Raw genomic sequence first — 26,430 nt, forward strand, 5'->3', positions numbered from 1 at the left:
TGCACAAATTGTCCCTGTTCTTCTGGGATTTTTTATGAACTCTTTCTCAGCAAATTCCACTGGTAAATTTATTGTGCTGTGGTGGATTTCTGTGTCTCCTGCTGCCAGAATCCGTGTGTGCAATGAAGGGTTCAGTGTCCAAGCATGCAAGATGGCATTGGAATAAGCTGGGAAACCTCATGACAGTGTCTTGCCTCTGAGAAACATCAAAGTGCATCTTGTTTCCCATGGGCTTGTGAAATCCTTGCTCACTCACAGCTGACTTCCATTAAATCCCCCATCCCAAACTTCTCTCTCCCCTCAGTGTTCCATCAACGATGGGGCTGAGTTCAAGGCAGTTGCTGATGCCATGAAGGTGATTGGCTTCAAGCAGGAGGAGATTCAAACTGTCTACAAAATCGTGGCAGCCATTCTGCACCTGGTAAGCTCCCTGCCCATGGGTACCATCCCTGAACCCATGAGGGTTTGGACTGCCAGCAGCTCTGATTTTGCTGCTGCAGAAGCCCTTGGTGGCTGGGAAGGTGTCCAGCTCCCAGCTCCAGTGGTGACAGAAAGTCCTTGCTGGAACAGGGCCCTGCAATGATGATCACATGTATTCCTGAATGTTCCAGATCCCAAACCAGGCACACCACTAAGTACTGGGAGCTGTTGTATGTTCTCAAAAAAGAACTATTGGGGTTTGGCAGTGAGGGGATGGGGAGCTTCTGTCCCTTTGTGCCCTCACACTCACCTTCACCACAGTGATCCTGCTTCACTTCATGGTGAAGGCTGAGCACAGGAAACACAGGAGTCCTCTTAACTCTTTGTGTTCTGAGACTGAGGAGATCCTTCCTTCTCGTGGGTCCTCCTGGGAGCCACAGAGCCTCCTCCCCTGCACAGTAGCAGGGAGTCCCTGTAGCTCAGCTCTTGTGTTTCCTGAGGAAAGAGGTGGCCAGGAGGAGGATGGCAAAGAGCAACTTTATTCCAGTTCCTTTCCTCCTTGGGATGACAGTGCTGGGAAGGAAGGGAGGCAGAGCAGAGTGGGGCCATGCAGGCAGTCTGGGACACAACCCTCTGCTCTGGATCACCAAGGGGTGTCACTGCTTAATCCTGCCACAGAAGGTACCCAGCAGCAGAGCTGCCAGTCCAGTCCCACTGGCACTGACCTCTCAGCTTCCATGCCATGCCATTCCCATTCCCTCTGGGGCAGGGGAATTGCAGCCAGTGGTTTCATGGTGAGCTGCAGTGAAGACAAATGCTGCATGGTGTAATTCCCTTTCCCTGGTCTCTGAATCTTGGGATGGTGTTTGATTAAATCTTGGGAAATGTTTGATGTTGTTTGTGCCAAAAGCTGAGCCTTTGTCCAGTCCCACTGGCATTGAGCTCTCAGCTTCCCCACACCATTCCCATTCCCTCTGTGCAGGGGAATTGCAGCAGTGGTTTCATGGTGAGCTGCAGTGAAGACAAATGCTGCATCCAGCATTTGCATGTATGGTGTCATTCCCTATCCCTGGACTCTGAATCTTGGGATGGTGTTTGATGTTGTTTGTCCCAAAAGCTGAGCTGAACACTGAGCTGAGCCTTTGAGAAAGCCCTTGCTGCTCCCTCTGACATTGGAAGTTTGAGGGTGTGGATGTGCAGGACCCACCTTCCAGTGTGGCAGGAGATTTCCAGCCTGGTGGGAAATGGATGGAGCTGGGGTGTGCTGATCCCTGTTAGCAAAAGGCAGATGGAGAAATGCTGCTGATTGCAGGGGAACCTGAAGTTCTATGTGGATGGAGACACCCCCATCATTGAGAACAGCAAGCTGGTGTCAGTGATTGCTGAGCTCCTGTCCACCAAGGCCGAGCTGGTGGAGAAGGCGCTGCTGTTCCGGACGGTGGCCACGGGCAGGGACGTCATCGACAAACAGCACACGGAGCAGGAGGCCACCTATGGCAGGGATGCCTTTGCAAAGGTGGGTGCAGTCCCCTTCCTGTCACACTCCCAGACACAGCTCTGCTGCCTTTGCCTTTGCATTGAGGTGTGCAGCACAGACTGGCAGTGCCCAAGGTGGGCATTGCTGCCAGAACTGCACATTTTTCAGGAGGATTCCTGGGTGTTTCAATAAGCACAGGGCTTGCTGAACATCCTGCAGATTTCTCTCTGAACCTCGGTGCACCTGAGTTCTGTGGGGGTCTGTGGCACCTCTCCATCCCTGCCCTTCCAGCAGGGATCCAGCTCCCACAGCCAGCAGTGCCAGGCACACCGAGGAGGGGATGGATCTGCAAATGTGTCCTACAGGGAGGAATTTGCTGTGAAATGGGATCCTCAGCTTCATTTGCAGTTAAATTCAAAAAGTGGAACTGTAACATCTAGAATTCATGTTGGAAACACAGTGGTATTTTAAAATATTTTTTATGAAGAACTGTAGAATAGTTTGGGTTGAAGGGACCTTAAAAACCATCTTGTTCCAGACCCCTGCCAAGGGCAGGGACACCTTCCACAGGAAAAGTGAGTACTGATGGCAGGAGTAACAATTGTTCCTCCTCTGCTAAGAAATCAAATTATAAGGGAGGAATGGATGAGATTATGAAGGTCATTGATAATGAACTTGACTTCTTTTCCTGAGATAATGTATTTACCCAGCTTCAGAGCACATTTTGAACATGAAAACTTTGAAGACACCTCTGCCTGCAGAACACTGTCTTTGTGAAAGGTGAACAGGATTATTCTCCTGTCATTGTGTTCAGTTGTTAAGTTTCTGTGACTGACCTCTCTCTTGCTCTTCACTATTGTTAAATAATTCTCAGGAATGGTGCTTATTAGGCAGCTGAAAAGCTGACTGGAATCAAATTAGGGAACTGCTGCACCCAGTGACCTCACTGGGATTTCAACTTGGTATAAATGAGTTTTGGAAGAAAGAAAATAAATACTTCCATAGAATATTTTCTTCAGTCAGTAGCTGCTCACTTTCATGACCACGACCTGCAGCTTTGATGGAGGCCTGGAATGAGCTGTGTGGAATTTCCTGGGAAGAGCTGAGGCAGGTGCAGGCAGGAGCCCTCAGTGTGTGTTTCCTGCAGGCCATTTACGAGCGTCTCTTCTGCTGGATTGTGACACACATCAACGATGTCATCGAGGTGAAGAACTACGACACCACAGTGCATGGCAAGAACACAGTCATTGGGGTCCTGGATATCTATGGCTTTGAGATATTTGACAATAACAGGTGAGCCACCTTCTAAAGCCCAGGGTTGTGCCTTTGCCTTTCCCAGAACACTCATCACCTTTTCTTCTCATGTTTTTGCAGCTTTGAACAATTCTGCATTAATTACTGCAATGAAAAGCTGCAGCAGCTCTTCATTCAGCTGGTTCTAAAGCAGGAGCAGGAGGAGTACCAGCGAGAGGGAATTCCCTGGAAGCATGTGAGTGCTTTGGCAGGGGAGGCAGAGGTGGTGTGAGGTCAGTGTACAGCACAAGGGCTGGACCTGGAGCTGTTCCACATGCAGGCTCCAGCTGATGGGACATGTGTGTCCCTGCCAGCTGTCCTGCCAGGCTGGGACCAGGCTGGGGCAGGAGCTCCCCAACCACCTCACCACGTGTCTCCTTGGGAAAATATGGGACTCCGGGTCTGAGATGAAACCTATTTGGCACCTCTGTGATGCCACACACGTAACTGTGGGTTTCTGTGCTGAGTGCTTATAGATTTTTCTAGTTGTTGTTGGTAATATGTAAAAATCTTGACTTTTCCTGTTCATACTCGCTTCAGAATGCCAAGGACAGGATGTGCAGTGTCACTGTGGTGACTGCACACAGCTGAATTGTAAAAGACATTTTAAAGAACATTCTGCAGTAGAGATCTTGAGATGTATCTGAGGGGCTTGAAAAATCACTTTCTGTGCTGTTCAGGCTTGAAAAATCACTTTCTGTGCTGTTCAGTGCAGGAGAGCAGCCTGCTTTATCTGGAATCAGAGATCTGCACATTCAGAGCTGATTGCTCCTCGCTGTCACACTGGCTGCTATGGCCAGCACTGGTACCCTCCCATTTCTGCAGCCAAGGTCACCAACACCCCTGTCCTTTGCTTCCTGCAGATTGATTATTTCAACAACCAGGTTATCGTGGACCTGGTGGAGCAGCAGCACAAAGGGATCATTGCCATTCTGGATGATGCCTGCATGAACGTGGGCAAAGTCACGGATGAGATGTTCCTCGAGGCCCTCAACAGCAAACTGGGGAAGCACGCTCACTTCTCCAGCAGGAAGGTAACCCGCAGACCCTGCTGTCCTCTGCTGTCCCTTCCCCACGTTCTGAGGTGGGATGGAAATGAGGAAAAGGGGTTTAGGGAGGGCTGGGTTGGAATCGCTGCGACTGAGTGTGAGATGAGGAGGCCGGAGCAGCTCCAGCCGCAGAGGAGCCCGGCAGAGGGAGCTCCAGCCCATCCAGTGGCTCATCCCTTTTATTCCGGGATAAAAGGAGCCTGAGCTCGTGCCTTGACATATCATGATGTCATCTGGAACCAATCGATACGCCGGCTCGGCCCACGTGTTGTTCTTCCCAGGCTGCTCTAATACATAGTGACAGTGAAATTATTCACACTCCTGCATTATTACAGCGCTGTGATTTGGGCTTTTTTCATCCTCATTGGCTGCAGAACGTGCTCGTCTCCCTCTGCACCTCAGAGCACCCAGGCCCCTCGCCTGCCTTTGTCTGGGCTACAATGGGCGAATTAAAAGGCTTCATTTATTCCTCACTTGGCAGCAGATTGCAAAATGGTCACCAGCCTGATTAATTTGAGAATCTTTCACACGGAGTAATCAAATAAGGGCCTTTAGTTTGATCTGTCTCTACTCAGAAACGTTGTCTAAAATGCATGGCTCAGAGTGCTGGTCCCCCCTGCTCCCTCCCACCCCAGCACAATATTTTATGTAGGTCAGAAGTACCAAATTAGCCTGGTTGTGTAAGATATGTGCTAAAGGCTGCCTCTGGGAGGCCTGGGATAAACAATGGATCTGGCTGGGGCTGTCTGAGGAGAGGCCAGGATGAAAGTAAACCAAAACCACTTTTTCCTCCCAGATAATGATTTTCCTTAAATGCCCTTTTGCTGCAGCACACCTGATGCACACCTGCCAGGTGTACCTGAGCTCAGGGAGGGGGACAGGGAGCTTGATTCCAGTTTTGACCCAGATTTCACGTGCCTGAGCAATGACGTGGAACATTCTGAGAAAACTCACATCAAAATAAATGTGAGGCCTGGCCTGGGTTCCTGTTTGAATACAAACTGCTTCCTGCAGTGGTAGTACTGGTGGGATGAAGTCCTGGATCCTCTGCAGCAGGATGCTGGGGCCTGGTCCAGTTTCTGGAGCTGTCTGGTCAGTGGATGTCAGAGAGGAGTTTGGTTTCTGCTCTGTCCTTGCTCCCACATCTGCCCAGGGGAAGGGGCTCTGCCACAGAGGGAGCAGGTGGTCCTTTAGTGCAGTGGCAGAAGGGGATGGAATTTCAGGAGGTGCTATGGGAGGCTATAAAATGAACATTTAAAAATAAAATCTGCTCAAGTCCTTGCCTTTGGGAGTCCCCTCCCAGCAAGGAGACGTTAAAGGGCAGCATTGCCAGCTGCAGCACTCCTCAGCAGGAGGTGGCGTTGTCACAAACTGCCTGCACAGGCTAAGAGGGAGGCAAGGAATCCTGCTGTAAATAATGTTTATGGAGGGGCTGATGGATCTGCCTGGCTTGCTAATTTCTAGTTAAATCAATAGAGCCTTGAAAACATTGACCCATAAACCTCTCAGCATAATTATTATCTTTTCTCCCATCTCTGCAGACATCCCAGCACCTCAGAGCTCTTCTTCAGTCCCACCCAGAGCTGCTGTGGGAAGCCTGAACGTTCTGAGCCAGGCTTTTCTAACTTGGATTAAAACAAAGAGCTTGATTCCACTCATGCCCTGCCTTTGCAGACTGCAGTGGTTCCATGCAGATCCTGTAAAGTTCCACACAGATGGGAGCTGTTCCCAAGGAGTTAACGTGCATGTGTTGGGAACAGCTCCCATCCCTCAGCCCAGTTCATGCTCCACTGCTCCCTGCAGAGCATGCTGCACACAGGCTCCATGTGGAGGAGCTCTGGGGGGCTGTGGTGCCCTAAATAGTCATGTCCTACTTTGTGTACCCGGCTGCTCTGAGCTGCCAGAGTGGAGGAATCACTGCCCTTGTCCTGGGCAAGGCCAAGCGAGCCAGGACAAGGCTGATTAACACTTCCACCAGCAGAATTTGTGCAGAATTTTGTGTTCCTGGAGCATGGGGTGTCCTTCTCGGGTTTGTCTAGTGCTAATCTGGATGTGCAGATGTGCCAGCTGTTCTAGGGGCCCTTCCCAAGATCACCATTTGTATCCTCAACCTCTCCAAGTTCCATTGATTTTCTGTTGATATTATACTTTGGAAGGATCAAGGGCAGTGACAGACAGTCCGTGAATGCCTCAATCTTCAAATTGTGGAGAGCATCAATCTCAACAAACTGCTTGTGAAGGGAAGAGTATCAGAAGGTCCATTCCAGTTCTGTTGTTGTGTCTCCTGGGACACTGGACAGTGGTGAATGCCCAAGTGAGAGCCCAATACAGGACAAATGTGTACTGATAACTTGACAGGCTCCCATTGTGCAGGCACCTGCAGCCCAGGAACCTCCTGGTCTTCTTAACAGGGTTTTTGTGTGGTCTTCTTGGTTTTTAAATCAACAAAGAATTCCACAGCTCAGATATTCAAGTGAAGAGCTCCTTTCTCCCTGTTTCCCTCCTCCCTTTTCCATTTTAGATTACACCTCTCACCTCCAGTTTTTAAATGGCAAAACACATTTTTCTTTGTCTTCCACTACATCATCTCCACATGTTTTGCCATCATCTCTGGCATTTCTTTCCTTACCTGGGGCAGCTGAGTTTGTTGGCCCATCCTCCAGGGCAGTCAGTCACAGGGGATGGGTTTTGCCCTTTAAGCCTCTCCCAGTTCTCCATGTCCTTGTTGAAATGAATGAGGTCTGTTAAGATCCCTGTTGAGTCAGGAAGGGATGGTTTGGGGCCCATCAGTTCCTGTGAACTTTGCCCTTTCCCAGTGGGAGTCCCTGCCCTGCTGGGGAGTTCCATTTGCTCTGCTTTGCCCTCATTTGGCTGTTCCCAGCCAGCCCTCAGTGACTGAGTGCCCCCACCCAGCCCTCTGACCTTCCCTTGCCCTCAGATTATGGCTCATTTCAGATGCTGTGAAAGCACAGGCTCAGGGCAGGCTCCCACAGGATTTCCATCTTTCCAACACCTTTCTCCTGTCTTTACTCACCCTTGGATGCTCTGAGCTGTCAGTGAGGAGCCTCCTGGAAGGGCTCACAGAATCCCAGGCAGGTGATCCACTGTATCATGTTCTTGCTGGTCTTTTTTTCACTCATTTCAACTGTTTTGTTCAGGAAGCACAAAGTTTAGACAGAATCACTCCTTTGGAAAAAGCCAAACCAGCAAACAACAAAATCCCTGCTTGCTGTTATGGCTCCTTCCAGCCTCTCAGAGCTGGGTGAGCTTTCAGAGGAGCTTGTGCTGCCAGCTGTGCCCTGCCTGGTAGCACAGACACATTTCTGTTGCCATTTGGTATTTACCCCTTTTATTGACTTGTTGGTTTGAGCTGTGTGTTTGGGTAGCTGAAAAAGGCACTCCCCAGGCCCCTGCTGGGAGCAAAGCTGCAGCAAGAAAAATGCCTTTGTTTCCCTGGCATTGCCTCCTGTCTTCATTTTCCCTGTGTTCTGCTGCACCTTGGTCATCCATCAGCTCTGCAGCTCCTGGTGCTCCCTGCTCCTGCCCTGCTGGACTCCCCACACCTCCCCTTGGTACTCACACTCCTTGGGCTCCTCCTTCTGATTCATTTAGTGTAAAATATATTCTGGTTTGTTCACCCCTTCTTACAGTCTGAGCCAATCTATTCTGTGTTCCTGGACACAGGTGAATTTTTGGAGTGTATCTCCCTGCTCCTAATCATCCTTCCTGCACTTTATTTCAACCATGATAATTTCCTCTTTTATTTCTCCAAGACTTTTTGTGGATAGCAGATATCTGCTCATAGCCCTTGGTGTTGTTAAATTCTGCCTGCAAAGACTTAATTCATCTCCTGCTCCTTTTGCCTATAACAAAATCCTCATTCTTATCTCATACTCCTTTTTTAATTAAGCCAACCCTGATGGATTTTTTGGCTCCTGCTCTTCCTGAGTGTGTTACAGGCACTGCTGCTGAACAGCTGCCATGTGGACACTGGGCAGAAGGGATGGGATGGGATGGGATGGGATGGGATGGGATGGGATGGGATGGGATGGGATGGGATGGGATGGGATGGGTGGGATGGGATGGATGGGATGGAATGGGATGGGATGGGATGGGTGGGATGGGATGGGAATTTGAGCCTGGAACAGTGGGTCTGCAGGGGGTTCCCTGTTTGAGGGGTGTCAGATGACCAGGAGGGGTCTGGGACTGAGCAAGCCTTGCTGCTGTCACAGCAGTTGGCCCATTTCTCTGCAGTTACACTGCAATGGCAAAAAAACATAAAGGAAGACTTAAAAAAGTAATAAATCAACTCGTGGGTGCAATGTTTCTCTACAGGCACGAGTGTTCTTTTTGCATAATGGTGTTTCTGGGATAGTATCAATTTCTTCATGAAATTATAGGCTCTTGCAGCTTCTTTTGTACAAGCACATGTTCTTACAGTGCATCCATGAAAACATTTTCCAGCAGTGGCTTTCACATCTGCACATGAACACAGAAAGTGGAATTCCTGTAGTTCCCAGTGCTATTTTGAAGGCAGGTTGCTCTTCCATGGAGCTTGTAAATCCAGGGCTGGTGTTTTAATATCAATCCATGGGTGGTATTTTAATGTATGTGAATTTGTTTCAGCTTTGTGCCACAGACAAAACGCTGGAGTTTGACAGAGATTTCCGGATCAAGCACTACGCCGGGGATGTGATGTGAGTTTCCTTCTGAAATAAAGCTGCACATTTTATTTTTGTCTTCCCAGCAGCTCTGAAGTGGCACAATATTCTGATTTACTGCTGCTTCTGGTGCAAGCCAGAATAGCTGTCACACACAATTACAGAGTGCAGCACTTGCTTATCAATTAAATCTTCTGCTGGTGCCTTGCTCTACAGAGGGGGAATTTGTACTTGGAGTGAAACAAAAGGAGAGTGAGGGGTGAGGGGAGAGCAGTGCTCCAGGGGAAGGAAAAGGGGAAAAAAGGCAGCAGTGTTTATGCAAGAAAGCTACACTGAGCTAATAAAGTCTGGTTTAGACATCTGTTTGGTGTGATTATATAACTCTGGCTTTAAATTCTCCAATCAGTTGGAGCAGGCTGGGAGCCCAGGGGAGAGATAACCTGCAGGAGGGATCAGGGCAGGAGGGCTGGGAAGTGTTTGCCTGGAGCCTGCAGGAACAAGTGCAGGAGGTGACAGCACTGGGAAGGGAGAGTGAGTGAAAGTGAAGGATGCACATGGTAGAAACCATTTGGTGTGTGGAATATCACTGGAGTAATTGAATGATTTAGAATTTGTGTAACTTCCCATGTCAGAAGAAAGGGAGTTACTAAAGGAAGAATTAATGATTTCTTTTACCTTGGGATTAATTTTACCTTTAATTTTCAAGAACAACCAGTGTGATCAGACTGGAGCCCAAATAGCACAAGCAGGTTATCTTCTGGAGTCTTTGCTGAGCAGTTCCTGACAGACATTTCTGATTTTAGAGGGTTTTGGGGGAGAAAATACAAAGTTCTGTCTTAGTGGCTGAACCTTCTGAACTGCCAGTGGCTGACAAAGGGTGTAAAAGAAAACTGAAATGTGGAAGGAATCACAGATAGTTCAGGCCCAAGACTTGAGGATGGTGAGGCCCTGGCACAGGGTGCCCAGAGCAGCTGGGGCTGCCCCTGGATCCCTGGCAGTGCCCAAGGCCAGGCTGGACACTGGGGCTTGGAGCAGCCTGGGACAGTGGGAGGTGTCCCTGCCATGGCAGGGGTGGCACTGGGTGCCATTTGAAAGACCCTGTTCCATCACTCTGGGATTTGAGGATGGCTCCATACAGGGATTTGCAGGTTGTGGGGTGATCCCAGTCTGTAGGTTGGGTGCAGCTTCCCAGGGTGGGATCTGGAGCTCAGGAAACACCTGCATGGGAGTCACTGAATGGGGAGACTTTGGATCTTTTCTGAGAGGACAGAGCACTGCCTGCCTTGAGAGCTGGAGGAGATGAAATCCTGGAACAGTGACCTCCTCCAGTGGTGCTCCTGTGGGAGCAGAGGAAGGAAGCAATCTAAAGTGTGTGTGTGTTTCTGTGTGTGCTGACTTCCAGGGCAGCTCCCAGTCACTACTCAGAGGCTGCTCAGGAATTCAGACTCTCTGCTGAGAGAGGGGCAGACTGCAGAGATTGAAAAACAAACCTGAATTTCTCTAGGATTTAACACAAACACACACACCCAGTTTGGAGACAGAATCCTGAGTGTAAATCCTGAATTTGGGCCTTCTACCCCCATCCCAGGTGCTGTGAGGTGTCTCAGCCAGCACCTGTACAGCTCCAGGAGCTCTCTGAGGCCAGGTGTGCTGTTCTGTGCTGGAGCTCTCTGAGGCCAGGGGTGCTGTTCCTGCTCCAGGAGCTCTCTGAGGCCAGGTGTGCTGTTCCTGTTCCTGGAGCTCTCTGAGGCCAGGGGTGCTGTTCCTGTTCCTGGAGCTCTCTGCAGCCAGGGGTGCTGTTCCTGCTCCAGGAGCTCTCTGCAGCCAGGGGTGCTGTTCCTGTTCCTGGAGCTCTCTGCAGCCAGGGGTGCTGTTCCTGGAGCTCTCTGCAGCCAGGGGTGCTGTTCCTGGAGCTCTCTGCAGCCAGGGGTGCTGTTCCTGGAGCTCTCTGAGGCCAGGGGTGCTGTTCCTGGAGCTCTCTGCAGCCAGGGGTGCTGTTCTGTACTGGAGCTCTCTGCAGCCAGGTGTGCTGTTCCTGTTCCAGGAGCTCTCTGCAGCCAGGGGTGCTGTTCCTGTTCCAGGAGCTCTCTGCAGCCAGGGGTGCTGTTCCTGTGCTGGAGCTCTCTGCAGCCAGGGGTGCTGTTCCTGTGCTGGAGCTCTCTGCAGCCAGGGGTGCTGTTCCTGTTCCAGGAGCTCTCTGCAGCCAGGGGTGCTGTTCCTGTGCTGGAGCTCTCTGCAGCCAGGGGTGCTGTTCTGTACTGGAGCTCTCTGCAGCCAGGGGTGCTGTTCCTGTTTCAGGAGCTCTCTGAGGCCAGGGGTGCTGTTCCTGGAGCTCTCTGCAGCCAGGGGTGCTGTTCCTGTTCCAGGAGCTCTCTGAGGCCAGGGGTGCTGTTCTGTACTGGAGCTCTCTGCAGCCAGGGGTGCTGTTCCTGTTCCAGGAGCTCTCTGAGGCCAGGGGTGCTGTTCCTGAGCTGGAGGTGGGAGCTGGGCCCAAGGATCCAATCCCACACTCTGCTCCTGCAGCATTAGGACAGGCTGGGAGCAGGGCTGGATTAGCATCTGCTGGGTCTGTAGGAGTGCAGGGATGCTGATTCCACAGCTACCAGCAGCTCACAGAAGGACTTTGCTACTTTGCAATTAACTCTGGTTTTCCTTCATTTTTTAGTTACTCTGTCACTGGATTCATTGATAAAAACAAGGACACTTTATTTCAAGACTTCAAACGCCTCATGTACAACAGGTAAGGGTTTTAATGAGGTGAATTTTAATCTGATTTGTCAGAATCCTTTTTTGTGGAGTGATGCTATCAGAGACTCAGGTTTTCAGTGCAGTGTGTGTGAATAAGCACATTGCTTTGGGATTTGATCTTTGTACATCTCCCATGACCCAGAGGCTGTCTGTTGGATTTTTCAGGTTATAGTCCTTATTCTGTACATGTTTCTGTTCTGATGCAGCCTTTAATTGAACAGAATTTAAAGTGGTTTTTTTTTGAAACCAACTGATGGTGCAATCAAGATAGTGCAGAGCTTGCTTGTGCTGCCTGATTTGTCATGAACCCATTGCAGATTTACCATCACTGCTCTGTCTCTAATCAGTGCTGAAGATGCTGGGGAGCTTTGGTCAACAGAAGAAATCCTCATCCCCACCTAAACCACTCTTTTGAAAGAAATGAGGACATAGCTGTGAATCCTTTCATGTCTGCAGTGATGTGAGAAGTGCAAACCATGAGGGCACGTGTTGGGCAAGCAAAAGTTGCCTTGAGAAGCAGATTTGAAATCCTGTCAGAATGTGGGTGGAAGTCCTCATGGAGCTGTTTTTCTTCACGTCCTCATTTTGTAATCTGCAGCTTTCAGGGGCTCTGCTCAGAGGACAGTGGGCACAAACACCCTGCAGATTCTGTGTACCTGGACAGATGTTAAATTTGTCTGCAGCCCTTTGGGCTGACTGGCTGTGCTCCCCTGAGCACTCCCACTGTTCCTGTTTTCAACACTTCCCATTGACCAGAAACCTTGCAAAATATTTGCTGTGTGGTTTTATCAAATTTAGCCTGTTTTCTGTGAAGTCTCTGGAAAATCCTGTTCCCAAACACCACTTCCAGCACATTAAAGCCTTGGACAGATTGGCCATTAGATTGCTGTAAATGTGCTCAGTTTCTGTTTGTTCCTGAGCTCTTGCCATCCATCAGGGCCAGTTTACCTCACCCTGATCTCTTCAGAAATGCAGGCTCAAGTGTATAAATTACTTAATATATCAAGAGAGGTGCAGAAATGCAGCTTAAACACAGGTGACAGGTTCTAAGGGAGGGTGGTGTGGGTCTCCCTCTCCTTTGTGTGCATTAAATTCTTCCTGTTGTGTCAGTGAGGCAGCCCCTGCCTTTGATGGATCATTATGTGGGATTTTCTCTCTCCTATTCCTGCACACCCTGATCTGGAGGGAGAATGTGCTGGTTGTTTTTCCAGAATGTTCAGTTGAAAGCTTGAACTTGCTCTTAAGAGCATGAAATGTTTTGCCCAGGGGTCTCACCCTGGCTTGGGTGATGCCCTGTGAGCTGGAAGCAGCAGTGGGTCTGGGTAAAACCAACTGTTGGATTGTCAGTGCAGTGGAATTAAAGAGATTCTCTTGTAGCTCCAACCCTGTGTTGAAGATGATGTGGCCTGAGGGGAAACTGAGCATCACTGAGGTCACCAAGAGACCTCTGACAGCAGCTACTCTGTTCAAGAACTCCATGATTGCCCTGGTGGACAACCTGACACTGAAGGTAAAGATTCCTGTTTCAAAATTGACATCTGGTGAGAAGAGTGTGGCTTCTCCCTGGAGAGATTCCCAGCCTCCCATTGCTGCCATCCATCAGGAGCTAAGCTGATCAAAGGCAGAGCAGCCTTGTCTGTGCCAAACAGGCTTTGGCTGGGCAGGCCTGGAGGGAGGGTCACCTCCATCCCCCATGATGAAGGTGGATTTTTGGCTCCTCCATGGCCAGTGCATCTTTCACTTGTAGGAAAGCCAGTCTGTCTTAGGGTTGTGGTTGTGGTTCCAAGTCAAATTCACTGGGAGGTTCCTGTGTGAGTCTCAATGTAGTCCTCTCCTTTTCTTTACCTGTCCTAAACTTTCATCATCATCATCATCATCATCATCATCATCACCATCATCATCATCATCATCATCATCACCATTATTATTATTATTATTATTATTATTATTATTATTATTATTATTATTGTTGTTGTTGTTGTTGTTGTTGTTGTTATATCATGTTTAGCAAAGCTCTTTGGGCAGAGGGCCCAGAGGATGCTGTTCATGGTTCAGAGATTCCCATGCCAGTGGGAATGCAATACAGACCTGTGTGAGCTCCTTCTTTCCTCCCCTTTGCCATGCCAGAGGGTGAGGAGGGAAGGATTTTACTTCAGCCCATATTTCAGTTTGATGGCAGAAGGCTTTGCTGGGGCAGGCACCACACTGAGTGATGGAAGGTGGGGAAGGGGATGCTCTGGGAGGGGCTGTGGAGCAGCCCTGGGAGCTGAGCTGGGGTCCCTGAGCAGCACTGGGGTGTTACTGGAGCTGGGTGGCCTTGCTGGGCTCCTGGCACTGGGGCACAGCCCACAGGAGATGAACAGAGAGCCCAGGGTGCTGGGGTGTGCTCACATGCAGAATAATTGAGCAATGAGTGCTCTGGGTGTCTTCTCAGGAGCTGTGGGAGCAAAGGAGATGGGTCAGAGCACAGCACCCAGTGCTGGCTGTGCACAGCAGACAGAGCTGCCCTCCCTTCTTGTGTCCAGGGTTAGGACATGGAATCACAGCTGATTTATGGGGCCTCCCCAGAGGGTGCTGGGCACTGCCCAGGCTCCCCAGGGAATGGTCCCAGCCCAGGAGCAGCTGGACAATGCTCCAGGGGTGGGATTGTGCAGAGCCAGGAGTTTGAATGATCTCTGGGGGTCCTCCCAACAAAGGATATTCTGGGATTCCATGATTCTGTGTTTTGTGTTGCTGTACAGGAGTGGGTTTGATCTGAGCTCTGCAGGAGGGTCTGGGACCCACCAAAGCTGCCTGGAGGTGCCAGCTGGGCCCCAGTGGGGAGTGGAGCCCTGTGGCTCCCCCCAGAATGTTTTGCCTCAGAGCTCCTGAGAAGATCCCCCTGTGAGTCCAGCCCAAGGCCAGGCCTTGCTAAAATAGGCACCAGCAGTGAAAATTCAGAGAGTGCCTGTGGAGGCAGAGAGGAGCTTTCTGGATGGCAAATCATGGGCTGCCAGAGCTGGAAGGGGGCTGTGACCCTGCTGGGCATGGGCACAGACTTTAGTCTGGTTCCCAAGGAGTCAAAGCTGATCTGATCTGTCCATCTTCCAAATAATCTGCTGGCTGGCCCTGAATCTGGTACAGGTGTCAGGAGAGCCAGGAACCCAGGGAGTTGCTTTGTGTTGTGAGAGGAGCACTTGTGGAAGGGAAAGTTTCTCCTTGGTGCTGTTATTGCAGGTCTGGTCCTACAAAGTGGCCGTGGTCACTTGTGCCCAGCCCAGTGTGGGGAGCCTGAGGCAGCCCAGGAGGGGTTCAGGACAGAAAGAATCCCTGGGGTGCTGTGAGGGGGCTGTGATCAGGGCACAGCAGGGAGCTGGGAGCAGGCAAGTTCAGCAGGCATCCATGGAAAAACTTCCTTTCCTTGTTTATTGGAAAAATTATTCCAGGCCACCTGGTAGGTGTAAAAATAGAATAGTTCAGAGAATGCTGTGCACTGTGGAGGTTTGAACAATCCCTGCAGCTCCCAGCAGGGCATGGAGAGTTTAAATCCCACCTTATCCATCTTGAATCAGTGGGTACCAGCATTGCTCACTGAAGGCTGCCTGGCTTGGGTGGAATTAATTTACTTCAATCCATTTATCATCAGTATCTCCATAATAATTGCCAGCCTTTCCAGGGGTAGGCACAAGCAGGAGCTGTTTCCAAGTCAAATTCACTGGGAGGTTCCTGAGTGAGTCTCAGTGTAGTCCTTTCCCTTTCTTTACCTGTCCTAAGCTTTCATTGAGAAACTTGCATTGAAGCTGTTGGTGTTTTTGTGATTTTCTGTTGAATAGCAATGAAGAAAAGAAGATTTCATCAGTACTGAGATACCAGAGCTGATAAGCATAATTTAAACTCAGTGTGCTCCAAGACCAGATTTCTTGGAGTCACAGAATTGTTCAGGCTGGAAAAGCTCTCTGAGACTGAGTCCAATGTATCCCCAGCATGACCAGGGCCACCACTGACCCCTCAAGTGCCACATCCACACCTCTTTGAACACTTGCAGGGATGAGGACTCCACCACTGCCCTGGGCAGCCTCTTCCAGGGCTTGACAACCCTTTCCATAAAGGAATTTTCCCAATATCCAAACTGAACCTCCCCTGGCCCAGCCTGAGGCTGTTCCCTCTCCTCCTGTCCCTGTTCCCTGAGAGCAGAGCCTGACCCCCCTGGCTGTCCCCTCCTGGCAGGAGCTGTGTGGGTGAAACTCATCCTGCAGCCAGGCCAGTGTCATTTTAAAGGGTCTAAATTTTGGGGAGGTTCCTTAGACAAAACCCCTGAACACAAACTTTGTGTACTTCAGGCAGTAATTCAGAGTGCAGACAGAGCCCTGAGCATCTCTGTGAGGTGACTTTTAGGACAGTTAATGATATGTACATGTCATTAGCAAGCAATGATTGGGTATTCAGGCCATGCCAGCAAGATGCTGGTCATGCACAAGGAGCTGGATGCTCTGCCTCAGTCTCTGCACACTTGGCTCTTCCTTCTGCTGGGCTGGAAGCTGTGCTGGTGAAGGCACTCCCTGTTTTGGGTACCCCATCCTGCAGTTCCAGGTGTTCTCATCCTTTCCTGGGGCTGTTACTCATTTTTCCTGTGCTGAATTTGGGAATCAACAGTGACACTCTCTGTGTGTCTTGACTGTGGCTTGGACCCTGCAGGACTTTTTTGGGAAGCCTGTGGTCACAGCTGATGGAAACAGCTCTGAACACAGGGTTGCACAAACTGCTGAGGTCCAGGGATGTCAGAGGAATAAAATTCCTTAGGGGAGGTAACAGCAGTTCATGTTATTCTTAGCTCTTTCTCAAAAAACCAAGTTGCAGATAGGCTTGAGTTTTGTGCAGCTTGAGCTGATGGTTTATTGACATTTCCTGGTGTGCCCAGTGCATTCAGTGCTCCTTGTCTCACCTGGGCTGCTCTGCCTCAGAGCTTCTCTGAAAACTCCTCTACACCACATTTACATGCTCAGTTTCTGCAGTCCTCAACAGGGTGGCAGCCCAAGAGCTCCTCTTTATTGATATTCCTGTTTGGCCACCCTGGAAAGCTGCAGGGCTTTGGCTGTAGCAAGAGAATCTTCAAACCCTCCTTTGGGGGAATAGTGTCCAAAAGTGCCAATTTAAATAACAATAATCTTGACATTTTAGAATTATAAAGTCTGGAAAATACATTTAATTAAGATCATTGAGTTCAACCATCAGCTCAGCACCACCAGAATATCAAAGTCTCCAGTAGTGCAGCATTAAAGTTATTTAACTTCTCTGCTATTTAAAATAACAAACTTTAAAATTCTCTTTTGTTGCTATTCTGGTTTAAACCTGAATTTTGGTGGTGAGGCAGAGCTCTGCAGTCTCTGAGAAGAGGGGCAGGTGTTGAGGTCACTGGGATGCCTCAAGAGCTTCCCTAGGGTCAGTGCCATGGCATTGGTGTTGTTAACAGTGCAGGGGCTGTTCTCAAAGCTGGTTTTAATTTCAGCTTCTGCAAACACAAGCCCATATGGAGACACTGGAAATGTGGCTGGAAATGCCACACCTCCAATCCTGGGGGCAGTTTTGGGGCTCCCAGAACAGGAAAGACACAGAGGGGCTGGAGCATGTCCAGAGAAGGGAACGGAGCTGGGAAGGGGCTGGAGCTGCAGGAGGGGCTGAGGGAGCTGGGGAAGGGTCTGGAGCCCCAGGAGAGGCTGAGGGAGCTGGGAAGGGTCTGGAGCCCCAGGAGGGGCTGAGGGAGCTGGGCAGGGTCTGGAGCCCCAGGAGGGGCTGAGGGAGCTGGGCAGGGGCTGAGCCTGGAGCAAAGGAGGCTCAGGGGCCCTTGTGGCTCTGCACAGCTCCTGCCAGGAGGGCACAGCCGGGGGGGCCGGGCTGTGCTCCAGGGAACAGGGACAGGAGCAGAGGGAACGGCCTCAGGCTGGGCCAGGGCAGCTCAGGATGGATATTTGGACAATTTATTGATGGAGAAGGTGCTCAGGCACTGGCACAGCTGCCCAGGGCAGTGATGGACTCCCCATCCCTGAGGGATTTAAAAGCCATGTGGATGTGGCACTTGGGGACAGGGGGCAGTGGTGGCCTTGGCAGTGCTGGGATCAGCTGGATTTGATGATCTCAGAGAGCTTTTCCAGCCTGAACAATTCTGTGATTCCATGAAATCTGGTTTTGGAGCACACTGAGTTTAAATTATGCTTATCAGCACAGGTATCTCAATGCTGCTGAAATCCTCCAGATTTCCAGGGTCTTTTGGGCAAAAGCTTCCTGTAGGTAGGAAAAAGTACAATGTTTTTTCCAAAACCAAACCACTCAAAACAAAAACTGGCTTTTCCTGTTGCTGTGTGCCATTTCTCAAGAACATGTTTTACTGCCCAAGCCCTTTTCTGTGTGGTGGATTATTTTGGGTGGCTGTTTTGTAAATCCTGACACAGGAAGCCCTGTGGCTGCCCCAGCTGTGACTGACAATCTTCTCTGGGGACTCTTTGAACATGCATCTCCTCCTTATTTCTTTTCTTTTTTTCCTCCTCCTCCTCTGTAACTCCTTTTGTCTGACTCTTCCTTCCATCCAGGCTGACAGGCTTCACCTCTGCTAAGTGATAATGTCATCATTGTGACTGATTGGACATATCCAGCACAAATTTGTCTGTCCTGTCCCATCCCTTCTCTCATGTAAGGAGCTATAAAGTACAGAAAAGGGACCCCTCAAGAAAGAGTTTGTTTAGGGTGCAATGGCTTAAAACTGGCTTGGTTTCTTTTTAACACTTAAATCTAAAAGCTTGATGGAAAAAATAAAATCAGCTGCAATTAAACATCCAAAGAGCTTTCAGAGCTGGGGCCTTTGTGTCTCTGCATTTCAGTTCTTCCCTTTACAAACTGCACTTCTATGACAGCAAGAATGGGAGCTGCATAATTATCCCCCTGAAGAGCTGGGGCTTGGGGATTTGGAAGCATGGAATAATCTACTTTAGAATTTACTCCAGGAGCTGTCGTTTCTGAGAGGCTTTAATTACACTGTAATTGCACTGATAGATGATCTCTGTCTGTGCAGGCACTTCCCATTCCTGCTTTCCAAAGGATTTCAGCCTTTTTATATCAAATGCAGGCACAGTCACTGCCCTTTGTGCTGGACCTGAAGTCACAGATTTGAGGGGTTTTGAGGGGTTTTGCATTTGGGAGTGGCAGAGCTGTGCCTGTGCTGGGGGATCCTGTGGCATCATGAGGAACAGCTGGGACCTGGCTGCTGCTGTGTCAGCAGTGAACAGTGGCACTCCTGGAATTCCTGCTCCTAATGACATGTCCAGAGAAGCTGGGGCTGCCCCATCCCTGCAAGTGTGCAGGGCCAGGTTGGAGCCACCTGGGATTGTGGAAGGTGATTCCTGCCCATGGCAGGGGTGGCTCTGGGTGATCTTCACAGTCCCCTCCAACCCAAACCATTCCATGGTGATTTAATTTGGATGCTCTGTGCCCAAGGCTTTGCAGTTCTGTGGAATATTTGTGATATCAACCCCTTCCAGGGCTTTAGATGATTTATATTCATCCTGCCACCAGATGCAGCACAGGGCAGGTCTGACCCCATCTGTGGGTTGGAAAAGGGCTTTATCCAACATGGAAGAGGCAGTGGCTTGTGGCAGCATTCAGGATAGGAGGCTTTGCTTTCCAAGGTCTGCCTTTCTTGGCCCTTTCATGCCTCACACTCATCTCTGGGCTGGTCCAGGGCTGCAAAGCTTCAGGTTGTGTCAGGACTAGCCAGGACAGCCATGGATGATCCTGTTCCCTCAGCATTACTGAAGGGAATGACAATTTGAGGCCTTTCATGTTATCCTGAGTTTGGGTAAGTGACCTCAAATCATAGAAATAAAGCTGAATAGACAAATCATAGGAAATAGGGCTGGGGGGGACCTTGGGAGTGCACCAAAGTCACCTCCTGTTTGAGGACACCTCTGCCTGTATCTTCCCTTTGCAGGCTCCCCACTGATGGATGTTCCCTTCTTCCCACAGGCATTCTGTTCCCACTCCTTGTTTTCCTGAAGCTTAATTTGAATTTTTATACTGTGCTTAAAACCATGACTTCTTTGTCATAAAGCTGAATGTTTGCATTTCCTCATATCCATCCTTTAAATAACAAAATCTCCCACCAGAGAGGTTCTGTGCCTCCTTGGTCCTTCTAGGCTAAACCCAGAATTCCTCTGAGTCACATTTGCTGGATTTTTGATCTTTCTTGTTCTTTCTTGCCCTGACTCACATTCCCACTTGGACTGCAGTGCCCTGGCTGCATGAGATGCTCAGAGAACTAGAAATGTGTTGGGGTTTTTGTCTTGAAAATTTCCTGTTCCTGTGTCCTTTCCTAGAAAAACATGGAAACATGGATTTGCCTCACATCAGCTGGAGCTTCTGGATCTCTTTAGCACCAGGCTCAAATCAGTTTTTCATTCTTTATTAACCAACTCAAATCAGTTTTTCATTCTTTCTTAACCAACTCTTTCTGATAACTGTGGAACTTTGCATTTGTTCTCATTAAATTAATCCCTTTTTTCCCCCAGACCATTCCTCCCTTTTGTGAGTCCTTGAGGCCATCCAGGAGTGCTGGAACAGAACAGGCTCCTCTGGAGAATTCCTGGGCTGTCCCTTTTGGGATCCCTCAGTTCCTCAGGGCAGTGTTAGAGGTGGTTTCCCAGCCATTGCTGAAAGGTCACTGCTGGTTATCAGCTGTGGTTATCAAAGGTGACATTTTGTCACGTTCAGATGTCACCCAGGCTGGTTTTCTCCCTTTATCCCCATGTCAGAGCTGCCTTTGGAATGCTGCAGTTGGTGTGCATCTGGGATGTTCTCTGACGGTCTCTGGCCATACTGGGCCCTACTGGGATCCTCTTGGAGCTCTCTCTGAGGCTGAGGCTGAGGCTGGGTGGGCTCTGCCAGCCTGCAGGATGTGCCACTCCTTTTGCAAGGGCCACTTAAGTTTTATCTGTTAATGTTCGAAAAACACAATTTGTAAAGCTACAGTGGGCTTTAGGTGATGCTGTGCCAGAGGAGGGTCAGGCTGGATCTCAGGGAAAGGTTCTGCCCCCAGAGGGTGCTGGCACTGCCCAGGCTCCCCAGGGAATGGTCTGGAGGCTGCCAGAGCTCCAGGAGCTCTCAGGGATGCCCAGGGTGGGATTATTGAGGTGTCTGTGCAGGAGTTGGGCTGGATGATCCTTGAGGTCTAACTCAGAATGTTTTGTGGTTCTCTGATTATTAATTGCTTTTCCACACACCAATAAATTTAGGAGTGGGATAGCAAAGACCAGCCATGAAGAGGAAGAAATGAATGAACCCCAAAAGCCAGTGGGATGAAAGTACATAAGTTTAAAGGCTTTGTAGCCATCCCTCAAGGCTGGTGCTGGTTACAGATCATATTGGCCTAAACAAAAGCTACCTTTAATCTCATGAAAATGAAAGCAAACATCAAAATGCTCCAACAGAGCTGTGTGTGGCTGACCTCAGGGTGCAGGAGGGCTGGCAGGGACAGGAGTGTGACCCTGTGGGACTCACCCAGGGTCAGCCCCAGCAGCACAGGGCAGGACTTCTGCAGGGTGAAGCCACCTGTCCCCATTCCACCTTCCCAGATGGTGCAGAAAGGGGAACTCACGTGCTGGTGGTCTGTGTGTGTGCTGAGGAAGGGCTGGGCTGGAGGCAGCTGGGTTTGGGGCTCCATCATTACCATTGTTCAGCTGTGTTGGAGCTGGGGGTGTTTGACTTGGCTCAGCACAGGTAAAAGTGTGGAGTTACCAGGCTGCTTTTGGAGCAGGCAAAGGCATATCCAACAGGACAGTGAATTCCATGAATTCCATGGGTTTGATATCTTTTCTGAGGACTGATGCTGTTGGGGGGGGATGTGGTGCTGGGCAGGTGCACAGCTGTGATGGTGTTCAGAGGGGTCATAGGATGAGGGAAGAGATGAGAATGTTGACTCCATGTTTCAGAAAACTTAATTTATTATTTTATGATATATATTCTATTAAAACGATACTAAAAATAGAAGAAAATATTTCATCAAAAAGCTAGCTAAGAATAGAAAAAAATAGAATAATAAGAAAAGCTTGTGTCTCAGACAGAAAGTCTGAGCCAGCTGACTGTGATTGGCCATTAATTAGAAACAACCACATGAGAGCAATCCCAGCTGCACCTGTTGCATTCCACAGCAGCAGATAACCATTGGTTACATTTTGTTCCTGAGGCCTCTCAGCTTCTCAGGAGAAAAAAATCCTAAAGAAAGGATTTTTCAGAAAATGTGTCTGTGACACACAGCAAAGGCCAGTGGAGCTCCAGTGGGGAACATGTGGCTCCTGTAAGGGTGTGAAGGAGGAGAACATTGAATCACAGAATCAGCCAGGGTGGAAAAGACCTTTGAGACCACTGAGTCCTTCCTATGACCTAACACCACCTTGTTGCTGACATCTTTTATGGAAAATCCTTTCTTTAGGATTTTTCCTCCTGAGAAGCTGAGAGGCCTCAGGAACAAAATGTAACCAGTGGTTATCTGCTGCTGTGGAATGCAACAGGTGCATCTGGGATTGGGCCCATGTTGGATGTTTGTAATTAATGGCCAATCACAGCCCAGCTGGCTTGGACACAGAGCCCAAGCCACAAACCTTTGTTATCATTCTTTGTTCTTCTATTCTTAGCCAGCCTTCTGATGAAATCCTTTCTTCTGTTCTTTTAGTATAGTTTTAATGTAATATATATCATAAAATAATAAATCAAGCCTTCTGAAACATGGAGTCAGATCCTTGTCTCTTCCCTCATCCTGTGAACACCATCACACCACCTTGTCACCCAGACCATGGCACTCAGTGCCACATCCAGGCTTTCCTTAAACTGTTATTGTCACTTCTGTTTTAACTTGATTGTGCTGAGCAGGTTAAACCAGAAGTGGTGGGCTGAGCTCCCGGCTGCTGCAGGAAGGGCTGTGTCTCAGCCAGGGTGTTCTGCCAGGGTGACACTGCTCTCCTCTGTCCCCAGGAGCCCTACTACGTGCGCTGCATCAAGCCCAACGACAAGAAGTCCCCTCAGCTGTTTGACGAGGAGCGCTGCCGGCACCAGGTGGAGTACCTGGGGCTGCTGGAGAACGTGCGCGTGCGCCGCGCCGGCTTCGCCTACCGCCAGAGCTACGAGAAATTCCTGCACAGGTGAGACAGAGCCTGCCTGGAGAGAAACAGGCAGCCCCTGGCCCAGGGAGTGACTCCATTGCTTCAGACCTAGGGAGTGACTGGCAGCTGACTCCATTGGTTCAGACCTAGGGAGTGATTGGCAGCTGACTCCATTGGTTCAGAAGGCTGAATAATTGCTTTGTTAAAACTGTATTATCATTGAAACAGGACGAGCCCTGTGGCAGGGAGAAATGATGAGGAGGACTCCATCTTATCACAAGGCTAATTAATTACTTTATTATACTATATTATTCTATACTATATTACATTACATCTAAACTGAATCTGCCAAGCACTCAACCCTGCACACACTGCCCAGAATCTCGTGGCTGTCAGTGACAGTCCTGACACACACACACACCCCTGGCCCTGACAGGCCAAGGAAACAAAACTCCATCACTGTGGGTAAACAATCTCCATATTGCATTTTACTTTGGCACAACACAGGCACAGCAAATGAGATAAGAATTGTTTTTCCTTTGTCTGAGGTTCAGAGAATGTGAAAACCAGAAATATCCTTGGGAAGAATTGTGCCCTTGCTTTTCTCTGTGAAGAGAAATATTATATTACATTATACTATACTATATTAAAGAGATATTATACTATACTATACTATACTATACTATACTATACTATACTATACTATACTATATTAAATTATAAACTAAAGAAAACTCAAGACAGTCTCCCAACAGTCAGGACACAGCTTTTCCCCCAATTGGCCAAGGAAACAAAACAATCCTCAGCAGAATCCAATTGACAAATCACTTTGGGTAAAGAATCTTCCTAACACGTTCCACGTGTGCAAAAACAACAGGAGCAGCAAGTAGAGATAAGAATTGTTTTCTTCTCTCTGTGCTTCTCCAGGAAAAATCCTGTGAGAGAGAATTATTTCTCTCTCTCTGTTCAGAGAATGTGAATGCCACAGGCTGCCAGGCACTGCCCATCTCCTGGGGCTGTGCTTGGTTTAAATCATCTCCTGGATAGGCTGAAACAGATCCCACAGGAGCGTGGGTGCCAAGGTGGCCTCTCTGCTTCTGCTGTGCCCAGGTGGCCACTCTGGTTCAGTTGTGCTGAGGTGCTTGTGCTGCTCAGGCTCAGCTCTGCTGAAACTCACTGTCTGTGTTAATCTGCAGGGGGAATGTGTAATGAGGAGCTTCCCCCGAGTATCACCCTAAAACCTGAGCTAATTAACTGGTGTGTTTTCTCTGAATTGGCTAATTGTTGCAGCAAGAGGTGGTGTGTCTGGGGGAGCACGTGATGGTGCATGGTGACATTATGTGGGAAAAACCCCTGGATTTTAAAATGGAAAGTCTGAAAAGGGGGATGGTATCGTGACCCCATTAAACGTAGTTTTGATTCTTCTTGCCCTCTTAATTCCTACCAGACATGTGATAAATGACATGTTTTAGACTGAAATTTGTCTTAAGGCTCCACTAAATTAATGTGGGCCCTGCAAGTTCAACCTGCTCTGATGGAACAGTGAATGGAATTTTTGTTCTGTTATTGAATCAGGTGAGAAAAGAACTGTGAGAATAGAAAAAAATTAAACTATCCAAGAAGGTGGGATGTCATGAGTTAGAAACAAAGTGCTGGTTCACAGTGCTGTTCACAGTGGAGATTTGCCTGGATATATCATAATACCCAAGGTGGAATGAAAAGCTCTGGCTTTCTAAATCCAGTCTACAGCACTGAAGTTCAGTTTCCTGGACTATTCTGCAGTGGATAGAGTGTACTTTCAGCTCACATGTGGAATTCATTACAATTTACTCTTAAGATTTGTGTATTTGCTATTAATATAAACAGCTGCCTTGTTTTTAATGAATGTTTGATGAGCTCCTGTGAGCTCCAGCCCCACAGTGCTTGCAGCCAGGAAACCAAACCAGCACATGGCAACTGCTTCAGCTTTTGGGTGCTGGAACAGGAGTCCTGCCCTGTCCTGGAGTGGGATTTGATATCCAGAGTGAGGGATCAGACACTGTGTGTGTGTGTGTGTGTGGTGCTGCTCCAAGCCTGGTCTGCAATGGTTTTTCTAAATTAAAAAAAAGGAGAAAAATAAAACTAGAAAATTATCTTCTCTTTCTGTAGGAGAAGAGTTTGTTGATATTTAGCCCTAAATCCTGTAAGGTAGGTGATATCTCCTCTCTCTCAGAAGGGAATGAAGTGAAGCACAGTTAAGACCATTATAAATGTCCTTCTCAAGCTTTCCTTGGATAAAGAAAACCTTCCTTTGAGCTCTGTGCAAGCCAGGCTGCCCTTTCCAATTTGGAGTATTTTCTGTTGGACCAGGAGAAGCTGTCCCTTCCTGAGATCATGGCATCATCCAATTGGGTGACACACATGGCACTTACACAGATGGGGTGCATTCTCTTGGTTTAATCTATAAATTACCATTAAAAAAAAAGCTGCTTGGGTTTCAGGAAGGGGTTTGTGAGTGTAATCCAACCCTTTCCACACAGAGGCATCCATATGCCTATTCCAGGCCATGTCAAACATAGCTTGGAATCAACACTGAGAGCTGTGAACAGCAGGCTGGGAAGGGACAGAGAGACCCAGCAGCAGCTGCACACCCAAAATTGTTCATTAAAGCTTCACCATTTAGTGGCTTCCAGAAATCTTGGTTCTTAGGAGAGCTGGACTGAGAATTGTTAACTCCAAGAGCAGGCTCATCCCTGTTGGGTGTTTCCATAGGGAGGTACAGAGGGGAAGGAGAAACAAAGGTGTTTGGGAGAGGGTGTTCCATGTCTGAGTGACCTTGGGAGCTGTGGGGATCTGCAGGCAGGAGAGGGGCAGGGCTGTGGTGTCAGGGAGCAGATTTATTCCAGACCCTGCCTGGCTATAATTAGCACCAGGATTGTGAGTGGCTGTGGCATCCAGGCCGAGCCTGTGCTGCAGGGAAGGAGTTGGTGGCATTGTGTGACATCCATGGGGACAGTGGGAACAGAGGGACAGCTGGGATGTTCCACCTGCTGTGGCTGGGAGGGAGGGGGGCATCAGCACTGGGGTGTCTTTAATGCCTGTGGGAAGGAGCAGGAGGGGTTTTGGTGCTGTGACATCTCTCCTGAGCTCCTTGATGGGGCCGGCCTGGCTCATAGCCTGGGTCTGATCCTGATCCACAGCCTGGATCCCAGCCTGATCCACAGCCTGGGTCTGAACCTGATCACAGCCTGGGTCTGATCCTGATCCAGAGCCTGGGTCTGATCCTGATCCATAACCTGGGTCTGATCCTGATCCACAGCCTGGATCCAAACCTGATCCATAGCCTGGGTCTGATCCTGATCACAGCCTGGGTCTGATCCTGATCCACAGCCTGGATCCCAGCCTGATCCATAGCCTGGGTCTGAACCTGATCCACAGCCTGGGTCTGAACCTGATCCATAGCCTGGGTCTGAACCTGATCCATAGCCTGGGTCTGAACCTGATCCACAGCCTGGGTCTGATCCTGATCCAGAGCCTGGATCCCAGCCTGATCCAGAGCCTGGGTCTGAACCTGATCCATAGCCTGGGTCTGATCCTGATCCATAGCCTGGGTCTGATCCTGATCCACAGCCTGGATCCCAGCCTGATCCATAGCCTGGGTCTGAACCTGATCCACAGCCTGG

At 49.2% G+C, this 26,430-nt stretch overlaps 1 protein-coding gene across 1 annotated transcript in view; it reads left to right on the forward strand.

Moving 5' to 3' along the window:
* MYO1D (myosin ID) overlaps positions 1-26,430 on the forward strand; it is a 169,651-nt gene that overhangs the window by 43,054 nt on the left and 100,167 nt on the right. Inside the window, exons 7-15 of the mRNA XM_071450741.1 lie at positions 305-421; positions 1,733-1,936; positions 3,045-3,190; positions 3,272-3,386; positions 4,054-4,224; positions 8,866-8,936; positions 11,566-11,640; positions 13,026-13,158; positions 22,641-22,807. Coding sequence (XP_071306842.1) covers positions 305-421; positions 1,733-1,936; positions 3,045-3,190; positions 3,272-3,386; positions 4,054-4,224; positions 8,866-8,936; positions 11,566-11,640; positions 13,026-13,158; positions 22,641-22,807 — 1,199 coding nt within the window. The remainder of the gene's footprint in view (positions 1-304; positions 422-1,732; positions 1,937-3,044; positions 3,191-3,271; positions 3,387-4,053; positions 4,225-8,865; positions 8,937-11,565; positions 11,641-13,025; positions 13,159-22,640; positions 22,808-26,430) is intronic.

The sequence above is a fragment of the Agelaius tricolor genome, unplaced genomic scaffold (genome assembly GCF_023055355.1).
Source record: "Agelaius tricolor isolate 1412-34295 unplaced genomic scaffold, bAgeTri1.0.p SCAF_31, whole genome shotgun sequence".
NCBI lineage: Eukaryota > Metazoa > Chordata > Aves > Passeriformes > Icteridae > Agelaius > Agelaius tricolor.